Below are 17,814 nucleotides of genomic sequence, written 5' to 3'. Positions count from 1 at the left end.
ATATGTATAGGTAATAGGTAAAGTTCATTTCTGCTGTAATATTAATAATATTTAACAGTGCTTTTATAGGTACATATAAAGGTATATAGTATAGGTATACAAAAAATATATTTGCATATATAAATCTATGTAAATATAAGATAAATAGATATTTACATATATTAAATTATATGTGTATATAGATACAATTATATGTGTATATATTCATATGTATGTAATACATATGTGATATATGTATATTATATGTATACACATGTATTTTTATTTCTGAATTTTGAGAGTAAGTTCTAGACATAATGCTCTTTTACCTCTAGCTACTTCAGTATGTATTTTCTAAAACAATGTAATTTTCAAATTTGGAAATGAATATTAATATGATATGGATGTCAAATCTATCAAACTTATTCCTTTTTTTGCCAATTATGGCAATAATGTCCTTTTAGAAAAGAAAGTATGTGGTCCAGGACCAATCCAGGATCACAAGTTGTATTCCAATGCCATGTCTCTTTTTTTAAAGTAATCTTCAACAATTCCTCAATCTTTCTTTAATTTTCATGCACTCACTGCCTGTAAGTAACTAATCTCATTGTTTAATGGTTTGTTTCCTATGTTTAATTTTGCACAAATGTGAAGCTATATGGTTCCTTCCCCCCTTATTTTCCTCTTTGCTTGCGTACCATAGACATTATTTTGGTCATTTCATTTGACACTGTATCCTAGAAATGTCAAGTCACATGACCTCCGTATCAGGTCATAAAGATCTTCCCCATTCTTCATCACAGCTGTGTGTATCAAATATTCTACTAAATATAATGAAAAAAGAAAAGAAAAGCAGCACAAATCAAATGTTCTGTGGCAGCTTGTCACACAACCCTCACAAGCCCTCATCTGCCTGGGACTAAAGTATTCATGTCAGATCAGGGCTACCATATGCTTCAAGATATTCTCATAAATTTTACTCTAGTTTCTCAGATCATTCACTTTCTTCTCATATCGGTGTCACCAGAGTTTGACCTCAATTAAAGAGTTTATATTCACTAATATCTGGATGCCAATATATCAGGGATGTCATTATTTTGTTTTCATAGTTACATTATAACAGCATCCTGTATGAATTCCATATTCTCTGCTGGTGAGGTTTGATTCAAAGTACAAACACTGAAAACTTGCTCCCCATCTCTCCTATCCCACTATAGGACACTTAGAGAGGGATTGAACCACATTTAAATTCTAGGGAAGTAATCCGATCACATCTTCCCTGGGGTAAGGAGGTGACATGTTTTTGCATTAATATCCGAGTTCATTGCAAATGATTTATATGTAGAGAATTCTATGTTTTGTGTCTTCTATTAAAAGCTTTGAACACCTTCACATTTTGGTAATCCCATTAGTGTAACTGCCTTGCCAATAAGGGATTTTTTAAGGATATATTTCCTGGGGCACCTGGGTGACTAAGTTAGTTCAGGTCATGATCTTACGGTTTGTGAGTTTGAGACCCACATTGGGCTGTCTGCTGTCAGAGTGGAGCCTTCTTTGAATCCTCTGCCTTTTTCTCTCTTTCTCTCTCTCTCAAAAACAAATAAACATTAAAAAGTCATTTAAAAAATAAAATAAATAAAATACAATAAAATACAATAAAATAAAATAAAAACTATATTCCTCAACCAGATTCACAGCCAAGATGCAAGTACATGACTTATATTCCATCCATCTCATATCTCTATCCAGGGGAGAGTTTTACATGAAAATGAATCATGTAGATACTAAGGCTAGTAATAGTCATTCATTTTGCTGGCACCAGAAGCAACAACATTTGCTTAATCTGATTATTTTACAACCAAAAAAATTTTTAAAACTTAATGGTTGCATAGCCACCTGAAGACAAGAGAAAAAGTAAGCCACCAGCTCTAAAAATATCCCTAATCTCCCTAGTGGTCTCACCTCATCTGTCCTTTCAAACTGTTACTGCTCTAAAAGATGAAACCATCACAAAACACATTTTTGTGAAGCGTTATTCTCTCAGACAGAATTCCCAATAGAATCACCTACTGAAGATTCTGAGAATTTTCTAGTACACACTACCTGATACCAATAGAAACTATATTCAGAAATCTAGGTTGGAGTTTATAAATCTTATCAACCTGTTCCTTCTAAAAGAACTATGAATTCAGAAGATTCGCAGCCATCTAGAAATTTTCCCATCTCAACACATTGTCTGTAACTGTCTCTGAACTGGTAAGCAAGAGAGATGTTGCAAAGATAATAAAGTCAAACCATTTGCCTGTTAAAGCTCACACAAAATAGCAAATGTTAGCTGAGTTTGTTACAATCAGTAGTGAAAAGCACACTCAGGTTTGGAACGATGTGTCGGAGATTCTGGATGAGCTAGAAAGAAAATTTAACTCAGAGCTATGAAAATTAAGAGAGATAATTTACATGAATTTCCTAAAAACATAATATGGCAAATAGCAGAATCTCAATAAATTACTGCATTTGTCATTGAGGAAAGATTTTTTTGCCAGGCAGCATGCTAGGAACTAACATGACAATAAATAAATTTTAAAAATTTATAGTCTTTGAAGAAAGATATATATTTCTATATATATACAAATAATTATATCACTAGGTACCATGAGGGCACAGAGATGAGAAGCATTAATTATGACTCAACTTGTTAGGAAAAGATCCACTGAGAATTTTATGTAGGCATTAAGGACAAAGCAAAAGAGTGATAAAGTCAAAAGGATTCATTTATGTAGGTCCATGCATCTCTTCTTGATATGGAGTTAAATTTCCTGAATCTATCTTTTTTGCAAGCCTTTTCAAAGAGAGTGAGGCTGCTTCTAAATTAAGCTATTAAAACTTGTAGCCAGCTATCAATAACCCATGCTAATTTAAGAAAATTTAAGCATTATTGTACCTAAACAGATAGCTTTATTTAGGGTTTTCTTTTGATGTGGTTGTTTAGACTACACCAGCTCCAATAAAGAAATTATAGGAGATGTATTGCTGATCTTGGAACTGTTCCTGTGCAGCTAGAAAGAACAAAGAGTTTAGAAAGTATAACACTATGCTATACAATACAGACCTGCCCTGAACTACTCTTAGAAACTGCATAAACAACCAAAATGAGATCACCTGGGATCAGCTTAATTCCAGTGACCTCACCCATAATTACCTCTCCTTCTCTGAGCCTGAGCTCCCTTTTCTGTATGATGTGCTCAGCAGCCCTGTCCAATTCCTATCCTCAGTGGGAAGAGCAAAAATTCATCACCCACTTTCTTTTCGTTGTATATTGAGCTAGAAAACAAAGAAAGGAAAGGGGGCTCTGGAAAGACTGACTAGGTCAAAGTAAAGAAAACAACAAACTGGACCTTACCATTTGAGGAATGAGGAAAAGAATGGGAGTCAATAAAAGAGCAACATAATGTTTATAGTTGGGAGTGCTTGGGGGAGTCAGGGAGGGAACAATTACTGGGACTGGAGAAGTCTTCGAGCACTGAGGAATCTTGAAAGCTGACAGGTGTTAGTTCCATCTAAAACTATGAATTCAGAAATAAAGTTTAAGCTCCTGCATTTAAAAATAATACACTACAGAACACATAAAAGCACACCTTGGAGACATTGAGAGATGGTTGCAGACCATCACAATAAAACAAACATTGCAATAAAGTGAGTCACATGAATATTTTGGCTTCCCAATGCCTATAAAAGTTATGTTTACAATATACTGTAGTCTGTTCAGTGTGTAATAACATCCATTATATGTAAAGAAAATAATGTATATACCTTAGGTGAAAAAAACCTTTTGCTAAAAATTGCTAACCAGCATCTGAGCTTTCAGCAACTTGTAATCTTTGTGCTGATGGAGGGTCTTGCCTCCATGTGGATGGCTGCTGACTGACCAGGGTGGTAGTTGCTGATGGTTGGGACGGGTGAGGCAATTTTATTTCTTTAAAAAAAAAATGCAACACTGAAGTTTTCCATATTGGTTGATTTTTCCTTTCACAGATGATTTCTCTGAAGCATGTAATGCGTTTCGATAGCATATTACCAACAGTAAAACTACTTTCAAAATTGAAGTCAATCCTCCCCAGCTCTGCTGCTTTATCAATTAAGTTTATGTAACATTCTAAATCTTTTGTTGTCATTTCCACAATCTTCACAGTATCTTTACCAAGAATAGATCCTCTTTGCTAATCTATAAGAAGCAAAGCCTCATGTTAAAGTTTTATTGTGAGATTGTTGCAATTCAGTAACACTGTCAGGCTCCACTTACAATTCTAGTTCTTTTGCTCTTTATCTATAGTTACTTGCCCCACTGAAGTCTTGGACTCCTCAGATTTATCCATGAGAGTTGACACTTCTCTCAAACTCTTGTTCATGTTGCTATATTGACCTTTTCATGAATCAAAAATGTTCTTAATGGCATTTAGAAAGGTGAATCCTTTCCAGAAGGTTTTCAATCGACTTCTCCTAAGTCCATCAGAGGAATCACTGTCTGTGGCAGTTATAGCCTTATAAAACGTATTTCTTAAATAATAAGACTTGAAAATTGAAATTACTCCTTGATCCCCAGGCTACAGAATGGATGTTGCATTGCTAGGCAGGAAAACAACATTATTCTCATTGTACATCTCCACCAGAGCTCTTGTGTGACCAGGCACGTTGTCAATGAATAGTATTATTTTGAAAGGAATCTTTTTTTTTTCTATGGAGTTGTCTCAAAGTGAGCTTAAAGTATTCAGTAAATAATGTTGTAAACAGATTTGCTGTTACCGGGATTTGTTGTTGCAATTATAGAGCAAAGCAGAGAAGATTTGGCATAATCCTTAAGGGCCCTAGGATTTTCAGAATGGTAACTGAGCATTGGCTTCTACGTAAAGTCACCAACTGCATTAGCCCCTGACAAGAAAGTCTGCCTGTCTGTGAAGCTTTGAAGCCAGGCACTGACTCTCCCTTTATAGCTGTCAAAGTCCTAGATGACACCTTCTTTAGATATAAGATTGTTTCATTTACATTGAAATTCTGTTGTTTAGTGTAGCCACCTTCATCAGCTGTCTTAGCTAGACCTTCTGGATAACTTTCTGCAGTTTCTACATCAGTACTCACAGCTTCACCTTGCACTTTTATGTTTTAGAGATAGTTTCTTGCTTTAAACTTCATGAACCAACTTCTGCTAACTTCAAACTTTTCTCCTGCAGCTTCCTCACCTCTCTCAGCCTTTCTAGAATTGAAGAGCGTTAGGGCCTTGTGCTAGCTTAGGCTTTGGCTTAAGGGAATGCTGAGACTGGTTGGATCTTCTATCCAAAACTACGAAAACTTTCTGCCTACCACCAAAAATGCTGTTTTGCATTCTTACTATTTCATGTGTTCTTGGGAATAGCACCTCCAATTTCCTTCAAAAACTTTTTCTTTGCATTCACAACTTGGCTGTTTGGCACAAGAGGCCTAGTTTTTGGCCTGTCTCAGTTTTCAACATGCCTTCCTCATTAAACTTAATCATTTCTAGCTTTTAATTTAAGGTGAGATGTGTGACTCTTCTTTTTATTTGGACACCTAAAGGCCACTGTAGGATTGTTAACTGGCCTAATATCAATGTTGTTTGCCTCTGGGAATAGGTAGCCCTGTGGAGATGGAGAGAGATGGGGGAACAGTTGTTGGAGCAGTCAACACAAACATTTACCAATTAAATTTGCCATCTTATATAGGTATGGTTCATATACCCCAAAAAATTACAATGAAAGCAACAAAGATCAATGATGTCAGATAACCCTAACAAATATACAAAAGTTTAAATATTGTGAGAATTACCAAAATATAACACAGAGACACAAAGTAAGCAAATGCTGTGGCCTTAATATCTAGTGGCTCCCATTTCCCCTCTTGGCTCTGGCCTCATGATAGGGAGAGATGCCCAGGGTGAACATTGTAAACAAGAGGGGTCTGGAAGCCCCGCCTGAGGGAGGGGACTTCATTTGGAGACAAATGCAGAAAATCTATGTCCAAGGCCTATTGTTTGAAACAATCAAGGTCACAGAAGAAACACCACTAGGGACCCTGAAAAAAATAAAAACTATTTTAAAGGAATAGTATGGAAAACTATATACCAACAAATTACATAACTTATATGAAATGAACAAATGCCTAAAAGACACAATAAGAAATAGAAAATCTAAAGAGACATATAAGAAATAAAGACATTTTGTTCATAATTTTAAAACTTTTCAAAGGAAAACTCCAGGTCCTGATGGCTTTACTGATAAATTCTCCAAATTTTTAAAGAAGAAATAAGACCAATTCTCCAAAAATTCTTCCAGAAAATGGAGGAATGCCCACTCACTCTATGTGGGCAGTTTTACCCAGACAAAAACAGCACAAAATAAAAACAAACAAAAAAACTATAAACCAATCTTCCATCAATATAGACTCAATGATATACTACAGCATAGAAACCGACTTTAAATATAAAGACAAATAGGTTAAACATGTAAAGAAAAGGAGAAGGACAAAGTCAGAGGACTGACACTACTCAATTTCAGGACTTACTATACAGCTACAGTAACCAAGATAATATGGTATTGACAAATATCAGTGGAATGAAATATACAATCCAGAAATAGACCCACATACATTTAGGCAACAGATCTTTGAAAGTAGCAGAGGCAATGCAATGGAACAAAGATAGTTTTTTCAACAAATAACACTTGAGTAACTGGACATCAACATGCAAAAAAAAAAAAAGAATCTACACAGACCTTACACATTTCACAGAATTTGACTCAAAATAGATCACAGATCTGTGAAGTGCAAAAAAATAAATCTCCTAGAAGATAACATAGGACAAAATCTAGATGACCTTTTATGTGGCAATTATCTTTTAGATACAACACCAAGGGCACAGTCCATGAAAGACGTAACTGACAGTCTGGATTGCATGGAAATTTAGACCATTTCTCTGCCAAAGACAATGTCAAGGGAATGAGAAAACAAGCCAGACTTGGAGAAAATATTTGCAAAAGATATATCTGAGATAGGACTATTATCCAGTATACTCAAAGATTTCTTTAAACACAACAATAAGAAAACAATTTGATTAAAAAATAAGCAAAAGACCTGATCAAACATCTCACTAAAGAAATATATAGATGGCGAATAAGCATGTGAATGATGTTCAGCATCATGTATCATTAGAGAACTAAAAATGAAAACAAGATCCACAATAAACTTATTAGGCTTACTTACTATCTACACTGACAACATCAAGCGCTGGCAAGCATATGGAGCAACAGGAACTCCAATCCTGATTGGGAATGGAAAGCAGTACAGACACTTTGGAAGATAATTTGGCAATTTCTTACAAAACTAAACAAACTCTTACCAAATTCAATCCAGCTGTGCTGGTTGCTATTTATCCAAATGCATTGGAACAAAACCCTGCATACTGAAGTTCATGGAGGTTTTTTTCAAAATTTCCCAAACTTGGAATCAACCAAGATCTGCCTCATACAGTGAATGGATATATAAACTGTATTACATCCAGACAATGATATATTACTCAGTGCTAAAAGTAAATAAACTATCCAGCCACAAAAAGACACAGAAGAACTTACATGCATATTACTAAAAAAAAAAAAGCCAATGTGAAAAGGGTATATTTTGTATGATTCCAAGTATATGCCATTCTGGAAGATGCAAAACTATGGAATCAGTAAAATTTGTAGTTTCCAGGGGTTAGGAAAGAGGGAAAAGTACGTAAGCAGAGCACAGATGATTTCAGGGAGGTAAAACTATTCTGTATGATACTACAATGGTCAATACATGTCATTATACATTTTCCAAAACCTACAGAATGTACAACAAAAAAAAGTGAACCCTAATGTAAACTATGGACTTTGAGTGATAGTGATGTGTCAGTGTTGATTTACTAATTGTAAGGAATGTTCCACTGTAATATCAAATGTTGACTGTGGAGGTGGTTGTGTATGTAGGAGTACAGGAGGTAAATGGGAATTCTGTACATCCCACTCAATCTTGCTGTAAATCTTAAACTACTCTAAAGAAAAAGTCCATTTAAAAATTTAAATAAAAGGATGAGATATATATTTACCATATGAACACAAATCAAAAGAAATCATCAGTGGCTATTTTAGTATCAAAGTATATTTCAGAGCAAAGAATATTACCAGGGATAAAGAATGTTATTTCATACTAAGAAAGAAATCAATTAATCAGGAGGTGGTAACAATTTTAATTATTTATGTTCCAAATAACAGAGTTTTAAAATATATGCAACAAAAACTGATAGAGCTGCAAGAAAATAATTTTTAAAAATATAATCAGAGAATTGGAAGGGGAGGTCATCGAGAGGACATGACCACCACTTGACCCATGAGTTAGAACTGGGCAATGGGAGGCTCCCCCCACCTCCCCTGTACTTGGAATGTGCATTCCACGTACCTTCCTCCCTCCCAGAAGCTGCCCCAAGGATACAGCCTTGAGAGAGTGATGTGGTGTTGAGACTGTCTGGACACTATACATGGCTGAATCCACTTAAGGCCTCTATATTAACTTTAAGATTGGGCAGGTGGGTACAGAGAGCTTCTCATCATGAAGTCACCTATGATGTTGGTTATGCATCATACCAGTCAGGATATGACTCCTCTTGCAACTGGAAGTAAAACCTTAATTGAATTTGATTATATAAATCTAGTTAGAGATTAATATTGCCAAAGACATGTCCTGAGTACTTATATGTTAAATTAAAAATACTTTAAAACTTCACTAATGTTTAACGCATAGCTGCTTAAAGTGTAATTTGTCTTGTCTCCTTGTTCTGATTTCTAGAATATGAAAAAGTTTTTCTTGACAAAGAAGTCCCCAAGAGATGTCCAATGTAAATTATTTTCATGATTCTTGTTCTTCCCAGAATACAGAATAGGAGAATTTCACCCAAAGGATTCCTTCTAGTGGTGAATATGTGTCAGCCTGAGGGAAAGTACTTCTACAGATACTGTCTTCACCCAACTGCGGATGTCGTCTCAAGCATAAATCAGAAGAGAAGAGGAAATAGCAATCTGGTCTTAGAGAAAATTTGTGTTTAGTAAGTTATCTCATGTTCTCTCTAACTCTCTTCTTAAAGTAATTTTTAGAATATCTGTATGTATCTGCATTACCCATGCCCACTTGCTTCGAGTTGAGTGTGGCTTGTTTAACTTCTGACCTTTAAAGAAGGTAATATAGTTTTTCTCCTCCCATCCTATTCCTATGGGAGCTTCTATGGTCTCTTTGACAAAGGTGTACATATCATCATCATGCAGAACCACAGAGATGTTCTCAGGTCAGCTTTTGGAAGATCTCCATTCTTTGATGGCTACTGGATATTAGCAAATTCCAGCCATCTTGACTCAAGTGGCTTTTTCCATTTAAGAAGATAAAGTTTTTCACATCAGATAGAGTATTTTATCTTAAAACAACTTTTAACATAGAGATAGAAGTAAAAACGGATATATATCCGGTGAGAAGTGATATAAAACTGAATTACTACAGAAACAAGATAAAACTCAGAATCTGAGAGAAAAGGAAAGCACCTTAAGCTAGCAGAAGGAACTTGGACTTACTTCCTGAACACCTCACCAAGGGGGTATCTTAGGCAGTGATTAAATTCGCTGAGTCCAAGTCTCTCCTTGAAAAAACATAAATGATAAGATTCTCACAGTTTTAGAAAAATTATTATCTAAACAAATGTTAGTGGATGAACATTGAATCCAGAAGAGCATGGAAAATGTGTTGCTATATTTTAATACTCCTAGAAGAGTAACTCAATTTGTCTCCTTTCCCTGTTTTTTCAAGTTTACTATTCCCAAAGTTATTATTACACTTCTTGTGAAAATTCTCTGAATTATAGCTAAGAATTTCAAACATGCTTTAATAGAATGTGCTAATGCCTCTTGTAGAGATTCTTAAAATTGAATAACCCCTCTTGGATAAAGCCAGAAGTAAAAGGTGAAAAAGTTGCTAAGCTACTGTAAAGCAAGCAGCATGTCTGAAACTTCTTTTGCATCTGTATGTCCTATAGGGTTGCTAAAAATACACTTGTTAACTAGGAGAAAATGTAAGAGGTAGTTTTTTGGTTTTTTTTTTTAAAGATAGTACCATGTATTTTACTTAAATAACATAGTTGGCTGGTCACTAAGATTGCCTCCAATAAGCTTTGGACACTTTACCGCTTTATGTTGCATATTTTAATGAACAAAAGAGGGAAATAATTGGAAGTTTGTAAGAATGTTTACACTTTTTTAAAAAATTTTTTAATGTTTATTTTTGAGAGAGAGACAGAGTGTGGGCGGGGGGTAGGGGCAGAGAGAGAGGGAGACACAGACTCCCAAGCAGGCTCCAGACTCCAAACTGTAGCACAGAGCCTGATGCAGGGCTTGAACCCACAAACCGTGAGATCATGACCCGAGCTGAAGCCAGAAGCTTAACCAACTGAACCATCCAGGTGCCCCTACATGTTTTTTTTAATGTTTATTTATTTTTGATAGAGAGCATGAGTGGGAGAAGGGCAAAGAGAGAGGGGATCAGAGGATCTGAAGAGGGCTCCATGCTGACAGCCCAAAGGGAGGCTCAAACTCATGAACCAACCAGGAGATCATGACCCGAGTCGTAGTTGGACACTTAACCAACTGAGCCAGCCAGGTTCCCCTACATGTTTAATTCTAAATATTTCCACTTCTTCCTAAGTAATGCCCTAAATTTCACAAACTATATTGTTATTCTGCAAACTACAAAAATAAATTTTGTGGCCAACTTCAGCAGGATCATATCTATATGTACAGAAGTAAGATATTTAAGAGCTGCCATAATGTTTTTCTGGTTCTCAGACTACAACCTGAAATCAACTTTTAAAAATCTGAGTTTGTCATTTCTTTCTATAAGTATTCAGAAGAATCCACCACTTACCACACTCCTTAAAATCATCATTAGTAACAAAATGGTCAAGTACAATAGCCACTTGCTTCAGTTAGCCTTCAATACAATCAACACAATTATTTGTAATGCCACTGCCTACTGGTAATGGGTCACTAGCATGCCATTTCCCATGGGCAAGGATCTCAGGCTGTGCTCATTCCCAAGGACAAGACCAAGCCAATTCCCAATCCCCATATTTAAGGAGCTGCTTCCTGGGACCAATTCTGTTACAAATTTAAAATTAGAACACACCAAAAAAAGACTTACTTGTTCTTTTAATAAAAAAATATCATTTAAAGATGGTTACCTAGGTATTGAAGAACTAAAAATAGACTTTTTAAAGCACTAAGGGATCATTTTAAAAGCAGCTGAAGGAAAAAAAAAATACCAGCTTCAGGGCTACAGGAATAAAGGGGAGAGTTTGGCATTATTAAAACTCAGAAGCTTAGAGGACCCCACACACTGGAAACTCACACCTATGAAAGGGGGTCAGTGTAGGAGTTTTGAGAAGAAACATAACTTCTCTAAACCAGTTTCTGTAAAATAGCACTACATTCTCATAGCATGTTAAGGATAAAATGCATAACTTACATAAAACACTTAACAGTGTCTTTCACAAAGCAAACATACATACTATGAAAGCTCCCAAAGGTCATCCATTTATTGTTAGGATAAAGTTCAAACTGTGATGGTTTTCAATACCTGCATAATGTGGTTTCTGTCTGCAGACACACCTCAAAACCACGCTCCTCATTATCATCTCAGCTTCTCCAGGCCATGAATGGAAAACAAAACAAAAACCACAGATGATACAATCCTAGAAATTCATAGTATATTTATTATTTGCTGTTTGTTTATTGTAGGCGATGGTTTCTTTACAAGGACACCCAAAGCACAATCAACAAAAGAAAAAATAGGTATACTGGACTTCATCCAAACTAAAAATATTTGTGTCAAAGACTCCACTCAAGAAAGTGAAAATAAAACCTGCAGATGAGAGAACGTAGTTGTAAGACCCTCTGATGAGGGTCCTGTAGCCAGTGGAGTGGTGGCCCTCAAAGAGATAGGTCTATATGCTATATCACAACTCCTGAAACTGTTGATGTGACCTTCCATGGGGAAAAAAAAAAAGGTCTTTGCAAATGTAATAAGGGTGCTGAGATGACATTAATTTGGAGAACCTGGGCTGGCTCTAAATCTAATTAACAACTGTCCTAATAAAAGACAAAGCGGAAAAGACAAGAATACAGAGGATAAGACCATGTGAAGACGGAGGTAGAGGATGAACTCTTATAGTCACAAGCCAAGGAACATCTGGAGCAACCAGAGCTGGAAGTGGCAAGGAAGGATTCTTCCCTGGAGCCTTGGAGGAAACATAGCCCTGCCAACAGATTGATTTCAGATTTCTAGCCTCCAAAATTGCAGAGACCAAATTTCTGTTTTAAACCACCAAGGCTGTTAATTTGTTATGACAGCCCTAGAAAACTAATACAGGTCTAAATATAAAGAACTCTTAAAACTCAATAATAAAAACACAAACGACAAAACTAATTTGGATGTAAATTTAAAAAAAAAAAGAAGCTTGGGAAATAAATGTATCACAAGGGAAAAAAAACACAAACGACAAAAAATATGAGATGACATTTCTCTCAAGTAGATGAACAAGTGGCTGACCAGGAACCACATGAAAAGGTGCTCAACACCTAGAGAAATGCAAATCAAAACCACAATGTGATCCTACTTCATATGCATTAGATTGGCCATAATAAAAAATAATAAAATAAAATAACAAGTGTTGCTGAGGATATGGGGAAATTAGGATGTTCATACACTGCTGATGTGATTGTGAAATGGTGCAGCCACTGTGGAAAAGTTTAACAGTTCTTCAAAATGCTAAACATAAACTTACTATATGACAGCAATTCCGTTCAAAATAATTGAAAACAGGTGTTCAAACAAGCAAACAAAAAAATAGCACAAATGTTTGTAGAACAGTACTCACAATAGCCAAAGGTAGAGACAATCCAAATATTTGTCAACATATGAGTGGAAAAGCAAAGTGTGGTATGGTCATACAATGGAATATTATTCAGCCATTGAAATGAATGAAATTCTGATACATGCTACAATATAGATGAACCTTCAGAACATTATGCCCAGTGAAAGAAGCCAGACACACACAAAAACACATAAAATTCCATTTATATGAAATGTCCAAAATAGTCATATCCATAGAGACAAAAAGTGGTTTCATGGTTGCGGGGAAATGCGATGAGAAGGGAATTGGGACTGACTACTAACTGGTATGGGGTTTATTTTGGGTGATGAACATGTTTTAGGAAATGAAAAATAGGAAGTGTTGCATTGGCCAAAAGTTATAAAAGGTCAGGAATGTAAATTCACTCACCACAAATTAATTTCCTCTATTCATGGATGTTCACATGAAAGAAAAAAAAACTGAAATATAGTATGTTAGAAATGTTGAAAGAAGATCTCAATTGGTTTCCAAATGTGGGCAATTGGAAACAATCTTCATTACCAGGAACAAGCTGCTTTTAAGAATTCATTCATTCCATCCCTGACCACCTACTGAAAATACCCAATAAACACCAGATACTATGTCAAGTTCTGGCATAAAACTTTCACCTGCCTTCAGGAAGTATACTCCTTAGTGAAGGAACTAGACATTAAATAACCATTCACTGGTGTATCCAGTTACATGTTACATGTACACCTGAAAAGTGTATTCATTATAATTAGGTTAAAAAATCTGATATATATCCACAGACCCAAAACATCTAGCTTAGTGTGATCATATTTCTGATAATTTTAATTTTCAATTATTGTATTTCCCACTTGACCTGTCTTAGATTGAACACTGTTTATCAACGACTGTCAATAAATCTGTCCTATTTTGGTGTTTTGCTATACATCCAACATTGTACAAAATGTTACTTTCTTAACATCATTTTTCTTTAATACTGATAGATTTGAAGGATGGACTAACTATACCTTAAGGGCAACTATACATTGCCATCAGCCTGATTTTCTGTCCTATTTAGGTTACTTCAGTTACTTTGAAAGGAGGCTCAGAAGATACAATACTTTAAATAGCAATAATTTTATTAGTATACATCTTGAAATTGACCATCTTGGATCAGATTTCCCAAGATGACTATAAAGTATTTCATTATACAGATTCCGGTCTTTTATTTCTGACACATTAATAACAGTATGAAATGTTAATTCTATTATATTGTCTCATTTTCAAATTATACAAATATTGAATATCATTTGCCTACTTCTATACAACTTTCTCTCTGAAAATTTTTTACTTTTGTCTTTAACTGGGTTTTATTTTCTTGGTTCTTTTCATCTTTGTTTCCTGTATCCTTCATTGTAATTTTGGCCATTCTGGTCTCTTTTGAGTACCTAGTAGTTTATTTCTCATTTCTGAAATGATTTTGTCTTGTTCAAATTTTGTTCTGAGTATAAGTTGGCTCTTACTTTTTATTTCCAAATTATTCATTTTCAGTTAGAGATTTTGAATTTCTGATCCAAATGTTCTTATATATCTTGTGTTACAGGTTTAATGACATTTCATTTATGATAGAATATTATCATAAAATTTTTCTCTGTTTTGTGGCTAGAATCAGTATCAGCTTATGCCCAGATTCCAAAAGAAATAAATTTTAACAGAAAATTAAGTTGACATTTCAGGCTGCCTCATAAATATATACATACATACATACATACATACATACATACCCCTCATGAAAATTTCTAAATGAGGAATTTTGCTTAAAAAGACTTAAGATGTGTAGCCTCAGAAGGAATGTTTATCTTAACGGTAGAAGATATTATATTGCCATTTTTATTTTCAGACATAAAAGGAGGAGACATTATGGAAGATATTTAATTAGGCACAATTCTAGATTACAAATAAGAAATACAATATGAAATACATAAGGAAGCAAATTCCATCTCAATATCAGTATAAAATGTCAGGGGTGCCTGGGTGGCTCAGTCAATTAAGCATCCCACTCTTGATTTCCACTCAGGTCAGGATTTCATTATCTGTAGGATCAGGCTCTGTGCTAACAATGCAGAGCCTGCTTGGGATTCTGTCTCTCCCTCCCTCTCTGCTCCTCCTTCTCTCTCTTTCAAAATAAATAAACTTTAAAAACAAAATGAAACAAAATTTCAACACGTAAGCATTTTCAAAACACATCGTTTTGCTTCGTGGGGTGGTGAACTGTCAGGCCTGTAACTCTAAACAGCACAGGCTTAATGCCTGAACATGGAGTGGTATTCAGTATTGCATTGTATCCATGCTACATAAAGATATGTGGCAATACTACATAGGAGTTCCTTGTCTTTAACATTTTCTAAACCCCATCCTAGTTCTATTCTCTTTAATGTATGTTATTTTTTAATTCACATCTTTCTAACACCAGTACACATTTAAAGGGAATAGTTAAAAGCAGAGTTGAGAGGAAGAAGTTATAACTTTGCCCACTTGGAAACCAGATCTTAATATGATCTCAAATACTAAGAGCTGTTTGACTGTTTTTTGTTGTTGTTGTTTTTTGCCCACTTTGTTGTTTTCTGCTTATGTGAATATCAGACAATATATAATCTATGACAAAAATTATATTCATGTAATGGAGTATATCTGTTAACATAAGTAACAAAGAAAAGAAAAAAGGAGCAGCACACCTGAACCAACTTAAATGCTTTGTTCACCCAAAAAAAAAAAAAAAGTTATAAGAATCAATCATTCTGTCTACATGAGAATATATTCCAATCCAGTAACACAGAAAGCTTTGTTTACACCATTGCTCTGCAAATACAGCACGGTGACTTCAAATTCATGAGCCACACAAAATGCAGGTTTTCAGTATTTTAAAATTTTAAAATAGGCAAAATGGTCTTAGATAAAAAAAATATGCATATAATCACACCACTGACCATTAACATGGAATAAACTATCTGAGATTTTTGTTCTACTGAAAAATAAATTGTCTTAAGATAGTATATAACCCTTCAACACTTATCCACACAGTATTGCTTGCAGAAGGCACCACTTGTTTCCCCATGAGTTATTTAGGAGATCATTCTCAAACTCAGGAATTGACTACTCAGTCTTTTCATTGCCATCTTCATGTCCTTGTTCCTCAATGTGTAGATAATGGGATTCAGAATGGGTGTGATCATAAAGTCCAAAATGGCAAGAAATTTATCCACTGGCACTGTGGGGAATGGCCACACATAAACAAAGATGCATGGTGCGAAGAACAAAACCACCACAGTGATGTGAGCTGACAGAGTAGAAAAGGCTTTAGACAAACCACCTGAGGAACGTTTCCATACAGTGACCAGAATGAAGATATAGGAGATGAGCAATAAGAAGAAGGTGCCCATGGAAATGAACCCACTATTGGCAGTAACCATGAATTCCATTCTGTAGGTGTCTGTGCAGGCAAGTTTGATAAACCAAGGAAGGTCACAGTAAAAGCTATCTATCTCATTAGGACCACAAAAAGGCAAATGGACAACAAAAGCTACCTGGACCACTGCATGAATGAGGCCAATAACCCAAGCACCGGACAGAAGCAAAATGCACATCTCTGGGCTCATGATAGTCAGGTAGTGGAGGGGCTTGCATATGGCCACATATCTGTCCAAGGCCATGGCGATGAGCAGGATCATCTCGGATCCACCCAGGACATGAAGGGCAAATATCTGGATGACACAGCCCTGAAAGGATATGGTTTTGTGCCCAGAGCATAGGTTATGAATCATCTTAGGAACTGTTAAGGTAGAAAGGCACAAATCAATGAATGAGAGATTGGCTAAAAGGAAGTACATGGGGGAATGTAAATATGGGTCAAAAGTCACTGTAAACACAACAAAAAGGTTTCCCAAAACAATTGTTACATAAAACACGGTAGAGAAAGCAAGGAGAAAATGCTGCACTTGTCTATAGGTAGAAAGTCCCAGCAACACAAATTGAGACACTTCAGAGTAATTTGTTTCAAACATTGGCTTTACCTGGTGATACCTAAAAGAGCAAAAACAAAACAATAAAAAAGGAATTTACCAAAAATTATTATTTTAAAACAGATTTAAGCTTTCATTAAATCTGGTTTTAAGAAGAAATCTTTAGTAACAGCCAACAGGTGTTTTTAAAATATCATGTTAATTTATCTGTTCAGCTAATATACACACATAGTATAACTAATATTCCTATTGAAGGCTACCATATGTCCAGTTTTGAGGTAAAACACTGACCCTGACTTTAGGAGGCTTACAGGTTAATGGTGGATCTAGACATTAAATAGCTTTAGAGACAGATAGAACCCTTTTTTCCTTTAAAGAACAGAGTACCATAAGAACAATGTGGCTCATCCAAGTGGTGATTGATCAGATTCTGCTTAACAGGGAGTTACTACTGAAAAGTAGAGCCCACACTATGGAAATGCCAAGTGCAAAGATCATGAAACAGGAAGGTTAGCAGGGCAAAGGGATAAACAATTGAGATCAGGCTGGAGTAACAGGCCAGATAGGATGAAAGTTTGTAACCATAAATTGAACTTTGCTTTATATCCTATGAGCAATAGAGAATTATTAGGGATTTTAAGGAGTAGCTTGATATATTTCTGCTGTCAAACAGTCACAGGGCTTCAATGTAAGGAATTGAATGAAAGGCCTAAAGTAAACTTAGCGAAACTACTGAAGAATCATATCAGTGTGGACAGGGTGAAGTATTCAACTAACAAGATTGGAACAGCAGATGGAACTTGGATAAATGGAGATCTTTGCCTTTTAACATAAACATAA

At 35.4% G+C, this 17,814-nt stretch overlaps 1 protein-coding gene and 1 long non-coding RNA gene across 2 annotated transcripts in view; one reads left to right on the top strand and one right to left on the bottom strand.

The window, feature by feature from the left end:
• The first annotated feature begins 2,082 nt into the window (after nucleotides 1-2,082).
• Nucleotides 2,083-17,814, top strand: part of LOC128315979 (uncharacterized) — a 30,640-nt gene continuing 14,908 nt past the window's right edge. Inside the window, exons 1-2 of the long non-coding RNA XR_008299255.1 lie at nucleotides 2,083-2,235; nucleotides 8,930-9,103. This is a non-coding gene — a long non-coding RNA (uncharacterized LOC128315979). The remainder of the gene's footprint in view (nucleotides 2,236-8,929; nucleotides 9,104-17,814) is intronic.
• LOC106969816 (olfactory receptor 4F6-like) lies at nucleotides 9,889-17,016 on the bottom strand. Its single transcript, XM_053224221.1, has 2 exons — nucleotides 16,098-17,016; nucleotides 9,889-10,063 (listed from the first exon to the last, which is right to left on the bottom strand). The coding sequence occupies exons 1-2, from the start codon at nucleotides 17,014-17,016 to the stop codon at nucleotides 10,023-10,025; spliced, it is 960 nt and encodes a 319-aa protein (XP_053080196.1). The 3' UTR covers nucleotides 9,889-10,022.

Source organism: Acinonyx jubatus, chromosome B3 (genome assembly GCF_027475565.1).
Source record: "Acinonyx jubatus isolate Ajub_Pintada_27869175 chromosome B3, VMU_Ajub_asm_v1.0, whole genome shotgun sequence".
NCBI classification, from domain to species: domain Eukaryota; kingdom Metazoa; phylum Chordata; class Mammalia; order Carnivora; family Felidae; genus Acinonyx; species Acinonyx jubatus.
The sequence above is the reverse complement of the archived record's forward strand: the minus strand, read 5'-3'. Positions and strand labels throughout refer to the sequence as shown.

What these genes read in the sequence shown, in the direction of transcription:
- LOC106969816 (XM_053224221.1), bottom strand. Translation starts at nt 17,016, where the DNA reads ATGTTTGAAACAAATTACTCTGAAGTGTCTCAATTTGTGTTGCTGGGA. An exon ending in ACTGAGTAGTCAATTCCTGA is followed by an intron (nt 10,064 to 16,097) that starts GTTTGAGAATGA and finishes TAGGACATACAG; the next exon opens with ATGCAAAAGAAGTTTCAGAC.